The following is a 21134-nucleotide window of genomic DNA, read 5'->3' as shown; positions in this document are numbered from 1 at the left end:
AAGAGATTTATGATATATTGAAGTGGTCTTTTCTGCTTCAGAATTTTAATTAGAGATTTAATTTGAACAAACTATTTAATGTTCTACTCTATTGCTGTATAAATATTGAAAAATTGCAACAAATGTTGGTCTCACAAGAATTTTCCTTAAAGAAAAATCGGCTCCGAGGCTCACAAAATCTGTTATTGATATTAAAAAGTTCAGTGCATGCAATTATAACGTTCCAATTATAGAAAAAAATGTAACGGTGAAACTTCTAACTTTTTAGAACATTCGTTTTTAGAATAATTGATATTTTTCCAAAAATATTTTTTAACAAATATTATATTTAAAAAAAAATATTTTGGACACTTTTTACATACGTTTTTGACATACGAGTTCCGTTTGGTTCGATTTTCTTGTGTCATCGATCCCGGGCACGATAGTAGTAGTATATGTTGCACACGCTACCCCATTGTACAATTTGCGTGCGCGTTATAACGGGAGTAGGCTCGTTTGCGGCTAATTAACCGACGGCCAATGTTTGCACGGGCTTGCGCCTCTGGCCCGAAAGACCATCGCGATTTCTCCTTTCATGTGAAATGAAGGCGCCTATTGTAAACGGTGTGCCTATTCGCCGGGCTACGAGAGATGCTTGGCCTTTGCGTTTGTTGCCGAAAGTGTATTTCGTACCATTATTGAAGTGCCTGCTTGTATCCGTTTATGCGCTATGACTGCCGGTAACAAAGGGATAAATGTCACGCAAAGCCCAGCTTTGTCTCTTCATCTCTCGCACATATATTCAGTGTATCGCGGATATTTGTGAATACAAAATTTTAACAAGCTGCGTGTAATGAATGACATACTTAACAGTTAATTAGGATATACACGATAAAAAAATTGTTTGTTAAAGATAAGAGAGAAATTGATTTCTTTATAAACAAAACATAGCGACAGCATAATACGTAAATATAGAAAAATATTTTATTTACTGTCGCAAAATAAAATAAAAAAAAAAAAAAAAAAAAAAAAAAAAAACAAGAAATACAAGATACAAAGGAAAAATATTATTCAGAAATTTTTAATTTGCAAAATAAAGTAATTATGATATGTTAGTCATTATAAAGTAAATAAAAGCAAGTAAAAAAGTAAGATAAAATCATTTTTACTAATTATAAATCTGCATGAAATTAATCAATTACTCAACTTTGTTAAAACAAAAAATTTTTAATCTTTTAAAAAAGATTAAAGAGGCTTTGCAAAACTGCACAACAGAATCAATATTTAATTTTCGAAAATGGCACAAGAAACTGTGCATTCGGGAAGATCAAGAATATGGAATATCATCACGCTAAAAGAACGGCATCGCACTTCCTCGCATCTCTACTGTGTCCACCTTCAAATAGATTTATCCCCCGCTATTGATCGCGTGTATTATCTTTTATTTCGTACCTCGAACGCGGAGTTGTAGGGCCACTTCCGCTGATTAAACTTCCGTGGTTAATTAACCACAGGCCAATATTTGCTCCGGTTTTGCGCCAATCGTGGAAAGACCGTGATGATGTTTCCTCTCAAATAGAACCATAGTGACCCACCGTTAAATGGAGTTATTTCCCATACTCGTCAGAACCGCAAATGTGCGAGCTACTCGGCTGGGGTGGTTAACGCCGTAAACATCGTCATGTTTCGCTTGCGGCCGGCCGACTTGTCTTTTTGCTCTTTTATGTTTTCATCCGTACCCTACCCTAACAAATTTATCCCGGCAACGAGAAGAAATTGCCGCGCGATATTAGCGCACCGTGATATGAAGGTATCTGTACCGCGATATTAAATAATTCTTGCTGAATAAAATCCTAAAATACAGAACCTTGAATGTATATAAGAAATCTTCTTTGTGAAAAAAAAAATAAATAAAAGTTACTCGTTAGTTAATACAGGTGGAATAATAAATAATTTAAACTTTTTCTCCACTTTATATAATACACCGTATGAATGCACTGAAGTTCTTGTTTATAATGCACTGTTTTGCGCATTGTTTTTGCGCGGTTTGTAATTTTGCGACCGAACTGACTGCGTTCTTGACTAACAATGACGGAGCTTAACTCATCCACTAGAACCAATAGTATTGATTGCGGAAACTGAATAGCTCTTGGGTCGGTGAATAAGATTCTGCACAAACTTTGTCAATTAAATCGAAGTGCATTCAAACATTTACAGAATACGTGCATTGATTGCGGGATCTAATGACCTGCAACTCATATATTTATAACGAGCTTTTAACGCGTTGACTTGCTTTAGAATATTTGCAGATTTTACAATGCAGAATTGTGCATTATTGAAACTATTAATCATCGAAGTATATATTACTTACAAACAATACTAAGAGAATTCATTAAAGATATACAGAATTCGAATTAACTGTATTGATATTCTAATTCATACCGCGTAAAATTCGAATCAATCTTATTAATAAATTTGCAAGGAGCGATGAATGGCGGTGTATTAAAATAATATTAAATATTCACTGATTGCGAGTCGCGTAGTGCGCTCATAAAAGTAACACGAGCTGCCGATGCATGATCCAGAATCTACGTCGAAATCGTGATTTGGGTCAGAGTGCATTTCAGCATTTACGGCCTACGTGCATCGGTTGTAAAGACGCTCTCAAAACCTAATGACAAACAGCTGGCACAACCCGGTGAGGATTTAATGCTCCGATCCCTCGTAGCGAGAAGCGTTTAATAAGAATTCTCACTAGCTCATACATTTTTCATGATAAAACGAAACGGCTCTATCAAGTAAAAAGGATGAAGATGGATAAATATTATTCATCTAATGTAATGCGGGTGTTATTATATCTTCTTCTTTACTTTATAAGCAGCCTCGAGAAAAGACTTTATTCTGCATCTCCGAAGAAATTAGATTTATCTTTTCGTCGTACCGCGGAATCTTTGGTCCTTCGCGTTCATCACGCGAATATTTCCGCAAAATTCGACAGTTTTTATTAGACGAGGAATTTTATAGACCGAAAAGAAGCACACTCGAGCGTCGATAGAGGATTATATATTGTTTGCAAAAATAATTTGATAAAGTTAGTATACCATATGGCAAAGTTGATTTTATGCCGTTGTTTTGCTCAATAAAGTTATTTTAAACACAGCAATTTTTTACAAGTCTGTGCTGTCAATATAAATTTTTAATCATTTCTCTCTATTATTAATTCAGCAAATATATTTTTACGATGCTCTATTTTTTTCCTTTTATAAAATTAAATTACTCTTTTATTTCAATTGTAAAATTGTTGATATTTTTTATATTAACTTTTTTCCATTTGTAGCCAAAATTTTTTTATAAATTACCGCACCGTTTGCGCAAATCATTGTTCGAGAATTGTGTTCATATAAAAATCGGACAAACTACTTGCTGCATTTATGGCGCTTTTACTGTCCACCGAACGGCCATCATGCGTCCGTCGTCGTTGTCGCCGTCGGAATCTTGGCGACAACGTCGCCCATTTACACGCACTATAATTGGCATAAAAGCGCAAATAAGAGTTTACGAGCAATTCCCGGATAGTCGGGAGAGAAACAGAGGTCGCAATATTACGTACGTTAAATGCAAGTATTTGTTTACGATCCGACGACAACTGGTCGAGAAGAGAGAAGGGATTCGGGATCGCCGCAGGGTTTCGTCGTCGCTGGGTTTTGGAAGTTCGTTTTAACGCGTCGTCCTCCGAGCGCGCCTTTAATGAGATTGCGATCTAGTATCGCCGTGCTAAGCCAATTTACCGTCGACGCAGCGCGAGCGCTTAGATAATTTATCGCGACACGAAGTCTTCCCTGCTTTCTTCCTCTCCCCGCGCCGCACCGCGCCGCACCGCGCCACGCGCGAATCTCGCGGAATTCGCTGGATAAAGCGGCTGTCTCAAGTTCTGCAATATTCATTAAGGATTTTGCGGCGGTTTCCCCCGCACCCACCGGCGAGTCAAAATAACCGAGAGGATGAAACAGCGCGCGTTAACCGGTCCGGGAATAACCCGGTAGTTACAACGATCCATCATTAGTGCCATAAAAGCAATGTAATAATCCCGCGGGCAATATTTACAGACATAATTGTGCCGCTTGTGCCGAGCGCAACCGAATGGTTCATACTTCAGGAGCTGCACTGTTATTAATTCGTCATTAACGCGCGGTACATCTGTCGAGATACTCGCTGCGCTTCCTCTCCGCAACGGCGAGGTCAAAAATCTCGGTCAAAAGGCAATGTCATCAGCGCGTGCAGCAGCTCACAGAGATTTCATCTCATTATCACGTACGCGTAATAATTAATCCTCTATCTTGCGCCGTGAGCGCGAGCGAGGTAGAATATCTATGTGTTGATGCAATGTTACGCGGCCGGGTATCACTGTGACGAAACGTAGATGTTACGTGCGCGCGCGCGTGTAATTTAACGAGTATTCTGTGTTAGAAGAAAAATTGTGTATTCCGTACGAGCATGGAAAAAAAAAAAAAAATCCGCTCAACATTAAGTGAAGAGAATAATTTTAGCTTTTATTATCTCTATTTGTTCCTTTGAAGTTTATCTCGTTAGAATTCTTTAACATACAGTTCGTTTAATTTTAAATGACACTGTAATTAGGAATTATTTTCAATTACGACAAAAGAAAGGGGTATAATTTCTTTTGAATTCGTCTTATTATTATAATTTTTTGCCGTACAAGCTTTTCGGAACGCTTCGCGTAAACGCCCGTTAAACATACGTCATGTATATCGTACGACCCCGCGCCGTGACGAGAGCCGACATCCACGACGTCGCGGCGCCTTCGTTGACGACCGCATTTATCTCGGGTCGGGTGTTACGTCATCGGTCGTCATTAATAATATCACGGGCCGCCTTGACCCGACCTATTGATATATCATCGTGTGCCCGGTCGCGCACGCCCGGTGATATAATCCTGTCGTAAATTTGCCGCGGGGGAAAAAAAGCAGCAACGCTAGCGCGAGCGCGGATCCTTCTTCCTGTCTGCCGAATATCAAAATTCATGGTGCGCGGCGTTGCGCGCGGACCGCCAGATTTGCAACATTCATCGGCGATACGTGTCTCTTCCGAAACGCGGCGCATGCACACTTTTACCATAATTTACGGCGCGAGGCATTGCCCCATATGTTCCCGAGGCTGTGAATTACGGACCGCGCCGTACTCGTCGGTGTGCGGGTGTGCGGTCGCGTATAGACACGTTCCGCGCGTCTACGTGTACGTGAACACACGCGGCGGAATTTGCGCCAGTCCCGGAGAACGGCGGTGCTCGGTAATGGAGTCCATATCTTCAAAATTTAACCTGAAAGCTTAGTACTTCGCGGAACAGAAGGGACGCTCGTATAACGGTTTATCACGCATGCGATGGACTCGCTGCTTCCCGCGCGCGCCGGTATTGTGCGAGTGCAATTGACCGGCCAAAAGACCAGCCATATCGATTTTGCACGATATCCTTTCGTTCGACTGTCAAGGAAAACCACCCTATCTGCGGTGCGAGGTGTCACGCGTGAGATCTATATAACGCCTGAGCGTGGCAGTCGTCGATTTAGAGCCGAATGCATTACGCTACGATTTTCCTTCGTTCCTCTATTTATTTTCTCACCCCACTGACGCGTCTAAGGCAAAGGACAACCTCCCTTCATTTGCGTCGTCTCATTAAATTCTAATATATTTCGGCGCGTATTTCGTGAAGAGATATGTTAAGTGATTAATCTATTCGAGGTAATAACAGTATTTCACCTTTAATCACAACTGCGATCGCGCGAGATTCACTGATTCTTCGCGAACAGCGACATGCATATATTAAAGGTTCGTTGAAAACGCGTTTATCCCGGTGAGGCGAGATGCGCGCTCCTCCCTGTACATCCGCATAATAAATCTTCCGGCCGACCGAGTTTCTCGTAATCCAATTAAGATTTTCGCGACTCTGTCCTCATCCTTTCACATCAATTACGGCGACCCTGGCGGACCTAAAATTGCGGACGATCCGTCGCTACAGTCATCGCGGAGCACTGCGCGCGCGGCTTTTTCGACGACAGCGTGGAGCCGATGAGGATCGCTTTTTGCCGAAAGAGCCTTGGGCTTCATCGTCGGTCGTGGCCCTCGTTAGAAAGGGGTTAAATCGCGCTATATATATACACATTGGAGGGTGGCGGCGAGTGATCGATCGTCGAAGGACCGAGAAGCTTCGTCGTTCACTTTCACACGCACGCACGTTGCCGTGCATGTATACGCGTATGTATACATGCGACACAACGCACTACGTATAATCTTCACGTGATCCACGTGTGCAGAGTGTGGAAATAACAGATACAATCGTATCGAAAAAGGGGGACTGTGTCCTGAAGCGGAATTGTCCCGGGATGATAGTGGGAAATAAACGTATTTTTTTGTGGGGAGATGTTTTCTTGTTCTCTTCCGCAAAAGACCGCAGTGTGATTTCTCATGTTGTAAATCAATACTTTATCTCGGGTCTTGTTATCAGAATATTTTTCGCGCACGCGTTTATTATATTAAAATTGCCTTATTACGATTCGAATTTTCTTTTCTTAATTATTATTGGACTTTTATACTTTTATACAAACACTACTGTGTTTGACGTTATACAATTATATTGTACAAGAGATAACGTTGGAAGTTATCTCTCATATAATAGAATTGTAGTTGAAGAGATAGTGAGAATAATATTATTTTCAATAATGATGACAGCTATATTTATGTAATAATTCAGAATGCTGAGTTCTTTGCGTGATCCAAAACATTATAACAGAAGTCGCACACCTTTCGACCGTAGATTTTCCGACTCTGGAGCCGATTTTTTCTTAGCGATTTCAACATTGAACAATAGGTGTGCAAATAAAAAGTCTTTTCATTTGAAACTATTCTACTCGATAACTAAGGAGAAGATCAATGTGCCTTGTACAATATCTAAATGTGTCCAGATTGAAACAAGCTTTTCGGTTTTATTGTTCCGAGGATCGTTACTGGTATTTGCTCAGAGAGAATAGTCAGGAAACTTTGGGGACAAGCGGCGACCGAGTTGTACCGATTAAGGGAGTCTGCTCTATCTCTACGAAATACAATTGCTTATACTTGCCTTCGGTGACGAAGACGAAGATCGATGCCGGCTTGGTGTTGGAGGCGCTGCACGTGTAATTGCCCGTGTCGGACTCCACCGCCTGGCGAATCGTCAGCCGGCTCTGAGTTGGTCCTGGATCGGTTTGTACGGTCACGCTGCCGCGTGTGGTGTCGTAGTTTATCATCCGGTTATTGTGATACCAGAACACGTATTGCGGCGGCGTCGGGCTCTGGAGCAGATAGAAGAAGAATGGCTTCAGTTGACAAGCATGAGATTTAACGCGCGGATTTTTCCCGGCACAAAGGCGAGGCCCACGGCTCGTGACATTCGTTATGAGGACTCCTTTCGGTGGCACGACGCGTCTTTGTGCTGGGAAACCGTGAACGCCGATAGAGCTTCTCCTTGCAGTCTTAGCACTTTCGTTCATTTATTTTGGTAAATAAAAAATTTGGTTTTTGATTTTGCATATTTTATGTTTGTCGTAAGATTTACACTTGAATTGATTTCATAATTTCATTAACCCTCATAAATTATTGCATATTCTTTGAAGATTCTTTTCGTTCTTTTAAAAGCAAGTGCAAAAAAAAAAAATAGAAATATGCCGCCTTGCAAGATTCTTTCAGCATCGACAGAAAGCATCGAAATTGCGGCCGTTATATTTTTAATTTTTTTTATTGCAAATGAAAATTTTTTGTTATTCTCTACAGAGAATGTTTTACAAGCAGTATTTTAATGAATAATGGTTGTATGAACATTAACAGTTATTGCGTGTGGGATATAAAAAAGTAAAACGTAAAAGCTTTTTCGCAACCTAAATTCGCAAATCATGAATAGAAAACAGTATCTGGTATATTTTAATTAAATGCTACGAGAATATATAACGTTAACATTAAAAAGCGATAATAAAATATTTTTTGGTAAAATTATATAACCAATTTATCGATAAATCTTAAAAGAAAAAATAATTTCAAAATGTGCATTGTTGCGTTTGAACACTCCCATGCGCTTACGCAGCAAGTATGTTAGATATATTTTGAAGCAATTAAATGTCAACTTGTGTAAGTTTAATATTTGCGTTTGCGAGAGCACCGGTTAAACGCGCAAGGGAAATTGGTTGCAAAAACGCGAGTTTACATAATACGCGGAATTTTGTTGAATGAGCGCGCGCAATTCAGGCTGTAGCTGCGAGCGATGAGGCCCATCAACCGTTTATTATAATGCCGGATACATGTTTATAGCGGCTTTGTCGTGCCGCAGAATACAGGAAGGATAGGTGCGTAAAGCGGTATGTTGTTAAGGCAGAACACTCGCAAACTTCCAGCTTTAGCGTCGTCAGGAAGTTTGCAATATGCTGACAGAAACGGATGAAGAGCATGGAATAAGGGCGTGTAGACTTTTTAAAAGTATACATTTTAATATATTTTTTATTACACATTCCCCAAATCGTTGTCTCAGAAAAATATTTGCAAGTCAAAATTTAAGTACCGAGAGAATATATTAGTATAGAGAGAATATATAATTATGTCCTATTATTTGTGAATCTTGAAGATTTCAAAAGGTAAGATTTAAAAGTAATGAAAATAGGCCTGCAGTATTTTTCAGGTCAAATGGAGCTTTGGAGCCCCTAAATAGGTCCTAATTAGGACCCTCGTATTATTCAAAGAGTCAAAGAAGCATTACAAATTTGTAACTTATCGATTGTACGAAAATAGGAAATGAAATTTCGACTCGGATTATTTCGAAGATATTCCGTGTGCAATTACTTTTTAAAAACCCATCAATTTATGGTCCGAATTAATTTTGACAAACAAGCAGACATTAAATATATTTCGTTCCTTTAATATTATCGAGATAAGATAAATGTAGCAAACAGTTCTTGTCAGAAAAATTTTATGAAAGCTTGCAAAATATACTTCGCTTATTACAATTATGCCCGCTTCGACTGTTTGAAGAACTATGCGGAGAATTGCCGTAAAGCATTGTGTCGAGTCGGTCTCGATAAAGAAAGACCGCAAAGAGCTAAAGAATATAACAATTTTGTCATTATTTTATTGTAAAGGAAAATAGCGATATCGCATGTTAATGTCAACATAACTGCGAATAGATAAATACATTGCGACATTTTCATTGAAATATTAATGCAGAAAAACATGAAGAAATTGAACTCGCAAATTATATAGAAACTTTCGCAAGTTTTGTAATCGATATATAATATTGAAATTTATTTGGACTGCGTGTATAAACACGAATTCGTTACGAACAGAATATATGCTGGCGCGTCACCATCAAGTTTAGCGTATATACGCCTTATAGCGCATAAATTTCCTCCCAATGCGGAATTTCCGCGGGATCAGATATGCGGGATGCTGCTCGTCATCCGTTTATTGTAACGCGCATATTGTGGCGGTGGCGTCAAGCCGCAAAGCGGACGAAGAATAGACGCGCGAAACCGTACGCGGCGAAGTGCGGGATACCCGAGGATTTTCAGCTTCACGGATTTCGCCCAGCAAAGCGAGGTCGGAGGCCACGCATTCCTCCATGCTAAATGCTCGTTCTTTTGTTTCGTTCAAGGTTCTCTAAGCCACCGGTAAACGCTCACCACCGCACGATGCATTAGCGACGGCTATAAAGCTCATGTGAATATCCATAGAAACGATCGCCGTCATTATTATCGCCGTTTCATCATCGTCGACACGATAAGCGAAAGGATGGGAATAAAATATGATTAAAGAAAGTAATTTAAAAAGATGTATCGCGTAGATATACATCGTGAAACATAAATTTACGACACAAGTGTCACCTCGGAAATATTTTTATACGTAAATTCTGTCAACTTCCAACTGAATTTCTGACAAATAGCGTGTACTTGTAAAAAAATATAATTTCTAAATAATCATTTTGCCATTTTAACATTATTGCAAATATAATTTTTTAGAGACTAATTATTCGAATAAGTTGTCGCGCTTACCAATCTTTTTCCGCCGTGAGTCGGCGAGTCACAGGTCTGGCGTCTTTTTTTAAGCGTAATATATTTTAAATTTCTCTTCCTTCCTTGCGAGATATTTCAACGAATTAGCGTGTAATTAACTCAGTAATGCTGCAAGTTGCGTGCTTTTTGAAATATTATCGTCGATTTTACGCCGCTGGAGACGAATAAATTTCTCCCGAGACGCTGTATGCAATTCACTTTGTGCTTTTAGGGATTCATATAAATTATCCTATTGTTCTCGCGAGACGACAAAGTGGAGTTTCAACAAGGTAACGCGAGTTACACGACAGAAGAAAGCGAATTGTATCAAACAAGTAATGCAAACTATCAACGTCACGCTAATTGCGCTGCTACTTATCTCGGTAGCGGTATGCATAAAGTGCATGCATAATGTAAGACGGACGATGATTATATGAATGCGGATTGCAATGTCAATAAAACGATCGTAAATATCTGACCGTGAACAAATCCGCTTTTGCATAAATTTGCATTACACCGCAACGTAACAAGTATCTATAATTTGTAAACAGTACGAGTTATCAATACTATATTGATTGTTTTGATTGTGAAGAAGTGCATACGTATATAAAATTGCGCGCGGTGCGCGAGATTAATGTATGTATATATATATATATATATATATAAACATAAATACATATGTATATATATATAGATAAATCAACAAATTTCGCTGTCCAGTTTTGTTGAATTTGCAGAATATTATACACACATTTGCAACAAATTCAGTTTAATCAATGTGGCTTTATCTTTATAGCTGCAAACGGATATTGTTTCCGAAAGCCGAATAGAAAGCCTTGTCCATGCCATATTGCTAGCGCAATACAAAGCTAAACAATATTACGATAATTAACGTCAAATTTATAATAAATCGTCGTACAAAAAATCATTCGTTTCATTAGCATTATATTCGCATTAAACATTCTTTGATGATATTTTATGAAAGATTTGTTTTTTACTATCACTATTTTACTTTATTGGATTGTCATTACGAGAATCACTCATTAAAGTTGAAAAGCGCCTATAATGAGCGCGAGATGCGAGGCAGAAAGGAACGAATTACGACCGACATGTAAAATCTCAATAGTCGCATTCGCATCAAGTGTTCTACGATGTTCTTCAAAAAGACTCCATTCGCCTTGCGACGCGCTTATGTCGTTCAATAAACCGAGCTGATGATGTTGCGAAAATTACGTCGTTTACCAAGCTCAGGGCGAACGCGCGCGCAATGCCGAGCACCAGACACCAAGTGAAAACAGACGAGTTACGTCAAGCACGTAGAACGAAGTTGTATGTCGGGCGCAGCCATCTCTTTTCCGTCCTCTCCCGAAGATGACGAAGCTCAGTACCGTCATTTTGCGTCCGCGTCTGCAGATGAGAAATGCACGTAACGGCAGAGAGCGAGCGCGAGGATGGTCGCTCGACCGTCGCGCAGCAAATCCAATGAACAGTCGCGTCTTTTCGCACTATCAATTTAATTCGCGACTAATTGCAGCGGATTTGCAGCCGGAGTTGACTTCGCGCGCGTATGCACGCCGCTCGTCGCGACGCTCAGTTCGTAAAAGGAATTTTTATGCCCGTCCATCTCGCGCGCTATGAGTCATTTCAATTTCACATCAACGACTAAAAAGATTAACGCTCCATTTCGCTCCGCTGAAAAAAAATCTCGCTGTTACCTACGCGCTGCATCGGAGCGTCGTGAAGTTTTGCACTGTCCATTTGTGCTTCGGAAGATTAATCGCCGCGTTAGAAAATGTAGCGTCTTAAAGAAAAATACCTTCGAAAATGTCAAATTCTAGTTGCGATGTTGCTCTGATATCGGAAACGAAGTTGAAACGTCTTCTTGTGACCTAACTATCGAAGCAGTTCTCACGGCGAGAAATAAATTCCTCGAACGTGTTTCGAGATCTTATGACATTCGTGAAAGAAAATAATGTAAGTTGCAATAAGCGATAAAATGTAATAACACATGCGTAAAGTATTGTTTTCGTTTAAACAATTGCAGAATAATTTTACAAAATGCGTGTCATTGAGAAACTATTCTTTCATCAAAATACTGGGCTAGTGCATGTATTTATTATACACGATGCTGTTTGATATGATGGAGTATTCAAAAGAGGAATCTCCGATAGATGTATTTTTCGCAATATGTTTGATCTATCTTTGGACGCTGAAAATGCAGGAGAACAATCGTACAATCAATCACGGTAATTGTGACAGTGGGAGAAATGTGACATTGCAACATATTTCCAATATACGTATCAGCTCGTCACTTAGTAAATTCTATTCATCGAATTTTAATGGTTATACTTGTGAAAGTTCTATGAGAATCCTTAATTAGCTCATTGTTGAAAAACACGTCGATATTTTATTTACCGCCCCGTCGCAACTTCTTGATTGATCTTACAGCATTTGAAAGAAAACGAATCGACTTTGACGTGAATGTAGCTTCCAAGTAAACCGGCGAGGTGTAAATTGTTCGCTTAACTTAATGAAATAAATGCACTATGCGGTAGCTTCGAATATCTAATTATGCTCAAAGATTCTGAAGGCACCCCCGGGAAACTCGTTGAAGGGCCGATACAGAATTTTAATCAAAGGGATATTTCGATCGGCGGGATTAAATTAACTCGGTCTAACGGCACTCAAAACTTCTTTTCATGCGGGTCGAATGTTAAATCGCTATGAAATCTTCGGCCGGTCGATTCGGCGTGTTATTTTAAGAATTTACCTCGTTTCTTTTGTGCGCGTAGGAGGAGACCGGGCGGCTTTCATAAATATGGAAGCCGGCAATAGCGAACGTCTCATTCACATTAATGACTGCTTAGAGCACACAGTTTCGAATTTCCAAGTACATGCAGTCTAAGGCAGTACGGGCGAGTTGGTGCAGGGTTAATTGCCAGGTTGCATGACGCGCATGTCGGCGATGCAATTGACACTAGTGTGTCACGTTGTTACGAGCGGACAGCGAACTCTGTTTTCGAGATAAATAGAGTAACACGACGCACAAGCTTTATTAATGAAATCGTCTCTGCTCCTTCTGTGTTTGCCATCGGTCAATTAAAGACCCATTTTTGACGTGCGTTTAACACTTGATATTTTTCATCTTTATATTTAATCATTATTTCCCGTCTTAATAATATCCGATATTTTATTTCCTTTCTTACTTAGCTCTTTTACTAAAATATCTCCTGTCGACATGAATATCTTATCAACTTGAGAAGAAATAGAGATGTTATATTTATAAAAGCCGCCCAATCTCTTTCTTTCTAAGCAGATGACATGAAGAATTCATGATTTTTGGCATGCATTCAACCCTTGATATTTTTCATCTTCATATAATATTTAATTATTATTTCCTGTTTTAACGGAAGTCTATTAGTAGGCTAACATGTAGGCAGCGCCTAGGTAGGTAACGTGTTAATAATATCTGATCTTATTTCCTGTCCTTCCTTATTTAGCTCTTTTGCCAAAGTATTTCCTGTCGGCGTAAATATCTCGTCAATTTGAAAATCACTGGTTTGAGTTATTTGATAAAAATTATATCAATATTTACTAATTAGAAGTTTTGTAGAGAAATAACGCAAACTCTTACTGCGCTTTATTCTCGTTATATTCCGTTGATTTTTACTGCGTTTGTTTGTAAGGCAGACAAAAACCGTCATTAGCAGGTGTTCTTCAGTGCTGACAGTATTATTATTTATGACTCGCTACAGCGGAATAACGTGTTCATTTCGAGATAATTCACGCCTGGCGTCATTTAGGTGTCAAGTGTATTCGCTCGTGGTGTAATTGTCATTACTGCACCTCGTCACAGTTGAGCCGAGTCCGTCCGTCTCGACCGTTTGCAAGGGAAACACTGCGATATAACACGGCATTTGGCATTCATTAAGAAAATAATGCGGCGGCGCTTCGAGCATGGAAATGCAAATACGTATACACAGTAATATCCGGCTCGACATCTTGATATATACGGTCGTAAAAGGCGAAATAATTTGTCAAGCATTATTTGCTATCGTACTCTGCAAAATATCTTTTGAAGAACACACACTGATAAATGTTTTAAACTGAATACGTCGCAACAACGCCCTTTTAATTGTTATTACACTTTAATCAAAAAGTAAGTAAACATTATTATGTTTATGTTTGTTCAATGTTTCATTTTGTCCGAATGAGTAAGAAATCCCGATATTCTCTCTCTTTACAGTTATGCACTTTAATAATGTTATCGACAACATTGACGTAAAATCAATGGCATCGTGCTTGCAGCGCGAATACATTGTTTTCATTGTAAGTACCTGTTTTATTATAAAAAATTTCATTAGCAAATATTACGTATCTCCATACAAGCTCTCTCGCGTACGTCAAGTCCACTTTAATAAAATTTATTCCGATTTCATCGCTAATAACGCAAGAGTAAATTGCAAATAACGTAACAACGTAAAATAGCTGAAAAATGACAACTGCACGAGGACCGATCTATCTGTGAATAACTTCCGCAAATTTTAATGCGTTGTTTTCTACGTCGCGTTACCCAACGATTCTCTGATTGCAAACGCGAAAACAAGCACTTTGCGCTCGCGGCAACTAGAATAGATTGCAATTTTTCCGCGCGACGCAAATTGGCGCACTGATTCTCCGTTTCCGTATGTCGCCTCCGCGAAAGTGAAAAGAGATGTTTGCCCGAGAATACGATGCGACCGTAAAACTCGTCAGCGAACGCTGATCCCGGCTAAAGATAAACCGAGTTACTTACCTGGTCTATGTAGCCATCCCTTTCGCGATACCACCGCGCCCGGTATGTGCATTTCGATCGTATACATATAGGAAGGATACCATGGCCGAAGCTTATATACATCACTGCGAACGGTAGTCCCTATGTGCTTCGCCGCGCATGCACATCGACGTAAGTTTGTCAAGCTGCGCGTGGTTGTTTTGCAAGCTCGAGGGGGCTTCTGGATTGAATCCGTGTACGGAGGGAGGGAGAGAGAAAGAGAGAGAGAGAGAGAGAGAGAGAGAGAGAGAGAGAGAGAGAGGGAAGGAAAGGAAGAGGAGAGAGAGAGAGGAGCGGCTTTTAACTCCTGGCATCACGAAGAACGACCTCGAGCGACGCATAGAATTAATATACCGTTCAGCTGTCTCCGATATCTCCTCAAGCGAAGTCGATAACTTCTGACATCTCTTCGCCGTCCGTAGCGGGACGCACATTTCCAGGGGTAATGCGATTATTTGTGCAGAGATATGCGGGAGGATTGACAGTTTTCTCCCGGCGGTGTTGTTGCATATTCGCTTCTGACACTTAGATTGATACGTTTCCCTCGAGCCGATAATGTGCCGTGTCTCAGCTTACGAGCGGAGGCAATGTTGAGACTAATTAATATTGAACAGATTTCTTCATTCTATATCTGTCAGCAGTATTAAATCGTGAAGCAAGTAATTAATCATACTTCAGAGCTCGAAAGTTCATCTTCATATTAGCCACTGTCTGCGAAAATATAGGATATTTACGCAAATATCAGTCCGCTGATGAAATTATATTTTAGCTGGTATTAATAATTGATATCGATATTAAATTTGTACGCTAACTAGGTCGATTTTATCAAAAGTCATTTTTACAACAGATACTACAACGAAAAATAATTCTCCATGGCAGACGTTCGCGTTTGCATCTGTCGCCGTTATTTTCCACCAACAACGAACAGTCGACATTTCAACTGCTGCATTCGCTTATTCACAGACGCAATGCAATTTCAGAATACATGCGAAGTGCATGCGCTTCCGACAAATCCATAATTTATACGCTCCTTATATAGGATACATCAAAAATGTATATGTTTTCTCCCAATATTCTCTGATATTTAAGCACAACTGGTTGAAGAAGAAATTCACAAGAAGGAATTGATTCGTTTTGTAGATTGATTTAGTCGAGTCATAGACCGATAGTCGATAGATTCGAGTGTAAGGTGGACGAGGAAATTTTATACTTTTAATTAACTTTCAACTTATTTTTACTTCCACGGAATTTACTTCAAGGGAAAAATTCTTAATTATATGAAGACATTTAGTAGAATGTTACATTTCTACATAATATGCAAATTTCAAAAGAAATATCACCGCAAAATATGCTAAAGACCTTCCTCATCTTTTCAAGTCTTCCTACTTCTTTGTTGCACGGGGATTACGAAGCGTACGAAGAAGAGGTTCGCGCATTAAAAATTAAATATAACAACACGTACAAACGCCAAGAATAGAAACGTTTGCGGGCAGAATCCGCTGCTACTCTATCTTTCATCGCGTTACGAAATGCAACGAAATACCGAGCGCGGCCACAATGAAGCCGAGCGCAGCAATGGAATAGAGGAGTAATCGTCCATGCCAGCACTGTGCAACTCGTAGCTCGAGACGTGCTGTGCATTTTTTCCTCTTTTCCACCGCTCGAAACACTGTAACTCCGGCGGTGGCAACATCGCCGGCGCGCAACGGCAGTTCAAGGGTGAACCGGCGCGCAATTGCGGAGTAATGTCCTCGCTAATTACCGAAAACACGGCGAGAGGCCGTCGCCGCGAAGCGTTTTCGCCTCTTTGGTTTTGCGAGACGCGGAGCGAAAGCGCCCGTGCTCGTGCTCCGCGCAGCGGCGGTGGCCTGCTAATTTACCGTTACAAATGGCACGCCGGCGGAATTATTCCGCGGTTATTTACGACGCGCCGTGCCATTGTGGGCGGCATTCAGAGAGACGGCGCGAAGTTAAGCCCCTTCGCGCTATCGCCTTTGGTGGCGCGCGGCGATAATAAAAAGCGCAGCTTCCGAGCGCGATCGATACGACTGCGAGACCGCGTTTGTCTAAACCCCCGGGGAATTACCGAGCTGCTTCAAAGGGATACGGATCCTTTCGCTTTATTTAACCCTTCGCGCGAAGGTGGCTTGCTCTCCAAGCTTTTCTCGCGTTCAGAACTCGAGAGAATCGATTGCTCCTTTAACTCGCGGGGTTGCGCTCTCATGTTTTTTTCACGAGGGCGTCAACTGATTTTATCCCGCCTCGAAATTCGGGAATTAAAAGGATACAATATAATTTGAAGCTGTACACACCGATGCACAAGTCGAGATTTGTCAATTTCTATTTCTTTTTTTTTTTCTTGTAAAATTATGCGATAATATCTACAATTGTTCAAACTGTGCTGTATCTTGCGAAAAGAGATTTGATAAAGCCATTCGAGAAACTATTTCTTATTTTCAGTTTAGGTACGATGTGTGTGTATGTGTGAGCGACTGCAGAAGCCAGGAAAGTCCAGCTGCTTTTTCAAAGCGACAGGCACGCGACGCTATTTGGGAGCTCTGGGGAAGCCACCTCTCCGCGCACTTTATTAAACGCTCCTTTGGCAACAGTGGAAAACTAGGGCGATGCACTGCTGAAACACAGTTCGAGAGCGATCGCTCGGATATTTCGTACTCTTAGTACACTTCCCATTTCCGCTCCATTGTGAGGCGGCTTGCGTGAGGTTTTTTTTTTCTAGTCAAATACTCGCTGTACTCTGAAATCAATTTCACAGGCGTATCTCTTCTGTATCCGGCATATTGTGTTCTCGTTATTGTCTTCGTAGCAAATATGCCGTTTTTCGGGGCGACACATTTGCTCCGAAAAATCTTTTGTGTTTAAACAATTTAACAATGACGAATAATATGCGCGCTTTCAAATTTTTAATCGCTCAACGTATTGGCGAAAGACGTGGAAAGAAATATGAGAGATGGACATTTTTTTAGGAGTTATTTTATTAAGAATCAATCATCTAAATTGTTGAGCGCGCCCATGGGCTTTTTGCCGTTCGAACGAGGTCCGAAACGCTATTACCCTTTATAGTAATAAACGCGAAGTGCCTTTGTAAATTTCTATGACGGAATAAAAACGTATTTACGTAATGCGGCGCAAAGAAATGCAACAGAATAGTTTCGTATAATAGCGTGTTCCAAGCCATTTCTCCGTTATACTGGAAGCGACACCTCTCTCTTTCTCTCTCTCTCTCTCTCTCTCTCTCTCTCTCTCTCTCTCTCTCTCTCTTTCTCTCGCTGTGCTTTTTTATACGTCTGCATTCATTTAATCTACCTGATATCCACGCGATAATAGTAATAGACTTTTCGTTATAAACAAGTTCCATTTGTATGTAGATAATTCACGAGTTTTTGAGCAACAGGTAAATTGCGGATATCATATTTTGAAAATTTTTCTTAATACTCTGTCAATACCGTGTGTCTCGTCTAATTGCATGTTGAATTTTCAAAGACAAATTAATAATACATTTTCCAAGTGGACGGGAAAAAACTCGATATTTTCCCCAAACAAATTTTCAAAGTAACTAACTCTCGTTACTCATCTTAATTGGGGATACTTTTTTTTTGAAAAGGATTCACCGATTCGTTCTTGCCGATAACTTTTCGCGGAACGAATAAATCCACTTGTCGCACGACGAAGCGTAATTGGTAGGAGATTGCAGGTGCAGATGCAGGTCTGAGAAAAAAGCCGATCACTACTGGCTGGCTGGCTGGCTGGCTGGCTAGCTGGCTGGCTGGCTGGCTGGCTAGCTAGCTGGCTGGCTGGCTGGCTGGCTGGCTGGCTGGCTGGCTGGCTGGATGGATGGCTGACTGGCTGGCACGGCATGATCGGTATGAACAGAGGCAATCTTTCGGATGATTGGCGTTTATTAGCCGTCCCGCGGACATGCGAACGGTGGACACGCTCGGAACAGGGGACGCCGCCGCGCTTGTCGTTGTAACGTTGCAACTTGATGCAGTAGTAGACAAGGGGATGGGTGTGACGGCATCGGTACACCCTGGGGGCGGTTGTTAAGCGGCTTGAAAAACGGCCTGGTTTTCTGTCACTCTCCTTCTCTCTCATTCCCAGTCTCTCTCTCTCTCTCTCTCTCTCTCTCTCTCACTCTCTCTCCCCCATTTTCCCACCTGATAGCTTCCCTCCTCTCGCCCTTTCTGTTTTACGCCGTTTCTCTATCTCTTTCGCATCCAACATCCGCGTACAATTCGTGAGATGGAAAAAGCGCTAGTTAGGGGAGGCGGGTGAAATCGGTCGTGCACCGGTCGACATGCTGTGTCTGTCGGATCCATCTCTACGGCAGCTTGTCGAATATTGTAAAATGAAACTGTGTCGTGACCGGAACAGATATGTACTTCAGGCGTATCGAATATCGCTACATAAGAAATCGTCGTCCAGTTTTAGCGCTGAAGGAAGGACGGAGAGAAGAGCTGTAAAAAGCTCGTCAAATATACATCGCGCGTTAGAAATTCGGGTGGTTTAAGTCTCGTTTCTAGGTTTAAGTTTATTGGACACAGTACAATATATATTGATAGTAATAATTCCTTTTAATCTTACGATTATTCTGTATGTATCTTTTATTTTGTCAGTTAATAAATAAATGCGAGAAAATAACGCAGAAGCTAAATTTAAATATGCTTTTTCACGCAATTCAAATAAAAACTACTTTTCGCAAAAAATCGCATTATTATTCGCATTTATAATCTTATATATTATAAAATATATTTAATTAATATTGAAGCGAAAAAATCTATTTTTTGCTTCGTATTAAGTGGAAAAGTATATTTAAATTCAGTATCAGTAAGTTCAGTATTAATATCAATATAAATTTACTCGCTTTACTTAATATTAATTAAATATATTTTATATAAGATTATAAATACAAATAATAATATGATATGTTTTTTGCTAAAAGTAATTTTTTATTTGAATGTTACGAAAAAGCACATTTAAATTTAGCATTCGCGTTATTTTCTCGTATTTATTCATTAAACAACATGTACGACAAAATAATCGCGAGATTAAAAGGAATTACAACATTAATATACGATGACTTCGGGATTAATACATAAAACGAAATAAGATTTAGATTGCTTATCGCGGATTACGCGTCTTGAGCGGGTTAAGGGTCGAGAAGGGTTAAGCCGCTATGGACGTGCAGTAAACCAGTAGGTGCGAGAGACGAGAGGGCGTCGCCCTACTGGCACCCTCAGTAAGTTCTTCTCGCCGGGCGTATCGACGGCCCTAGAGGGTCGACGAGAGAGCGAGAGACAGAGAGAGAGAGAGAGAGAGAGAGAGAGAGAGAGAGAGAGAGAGAGAGAGAGAGAGAAAGGAGCGACAAGGGCAGCGTGATTATGGTAGGTAGGTGGGTATCGGGTGCCAAACTGTCCCCCAAGTTTTGCCGCGTCCAAAAGGAAATTCGATCTCCCCGTATATGCCGCGCGTCCCTTGCCGGCGCGTCCTCGTCGCCGGTCGCGACACCCACTTAACTGGATTTCCGTTCGCTGAGTTTAGCGAAGATTAGCAATTCGACGCCCCGATAAGAGAGGGTCGTCGTCGCCTCCCGGAACGGGGCAGAGCCGCCTCCCCGGCGTCCGGGACTGCACACGATTACTCGCGCAGACTTCCCTGAGATTACGACGGCGCCTGTCCATAGGGAGCTTCTGATCATCAAGGGTGATCTGGGATCAATGTACCTATCGACTCCTTGTATGTTTATTCAAGTGTTATTTATCAAGATGTCATCACACTGTGGCAGATTCGAACTAGACGCGGTCGAAATTGTGCCAAGTTTCCAAATCTCCTACTAATTATTATACAAAAATATGGAAATTTTATAACGAAGTGTCAAGAATTTGGAAGAAAAAATTTAGAATGTGTGCGTTGCTATACTTCATTTGGTAGCGCACATATACTGACAGTAAGATATTTAAAAATATTTAATATAATTAGATCTCTTATTCTGCACTAGTCGCCCGAAAATGTACGCGTATAATTGAATTATGTAATATTATCACTTTGTTATATCTGAAAATTAACGTAAACATTAACGGCAGAGTTATTTGCAACTTTATCACTTCGCCGACGCGAAATTTAACTTGACCTTGGAATTATAATTTTATGGAGTCACCTAATATTATCGTCACGCAAGATAGCAGAAGTGGAGCGACCCGGTAATCCGTGCATTCGGAATCAATGAAGCAAATGGAGATTTA

General features: G+C 40.5%; 1 protein-coding gene across 3 annotated transcripts in view; it reads right to left on the bottom strand.

Moving 5' to 3' along the window:
• Positions 1 to 21134, bottom strand: part of dpr12 (defective proboscis extension response 12) — a 250778-nt gene that overhangs the window by 15409 nt on the left and 214235 nt on the right. For all 3 annotated transcript variants that reach the window (XM_067355354.1, XM_067355356.1, XM_067355355.1), the window contains one exon: positions 7112 to 7322. In XM_067355354.1, the coding sequence (XP_067211455.1) occupies positions 7112 to 7322 (211 nt within the window). The remainder of the gene's footprint in view (positions 1 to 7111; positions 7323 to 21134) is intronic.

The sequence above is a fragment of the Linepithema humile genome, chromosome 5 (genome assembly GCF_040581485.1).
Source record: "Linepithema humile isolate Giens D197 chromosome 5, Lhum_UNIL_v1.0, whole genome shotgun sequence".
In the NCBI taxonomy this organism is placed as follows: domain Eukaryota; kingdom Metazoa; phylum Arthropoda; class Insecta; order Hymenoptera; family Formicidae; genus Linepithema; species Linepithema humile.
This window is presented reverse-complemented; position numbering and strand designations above follow the sequence as displayed.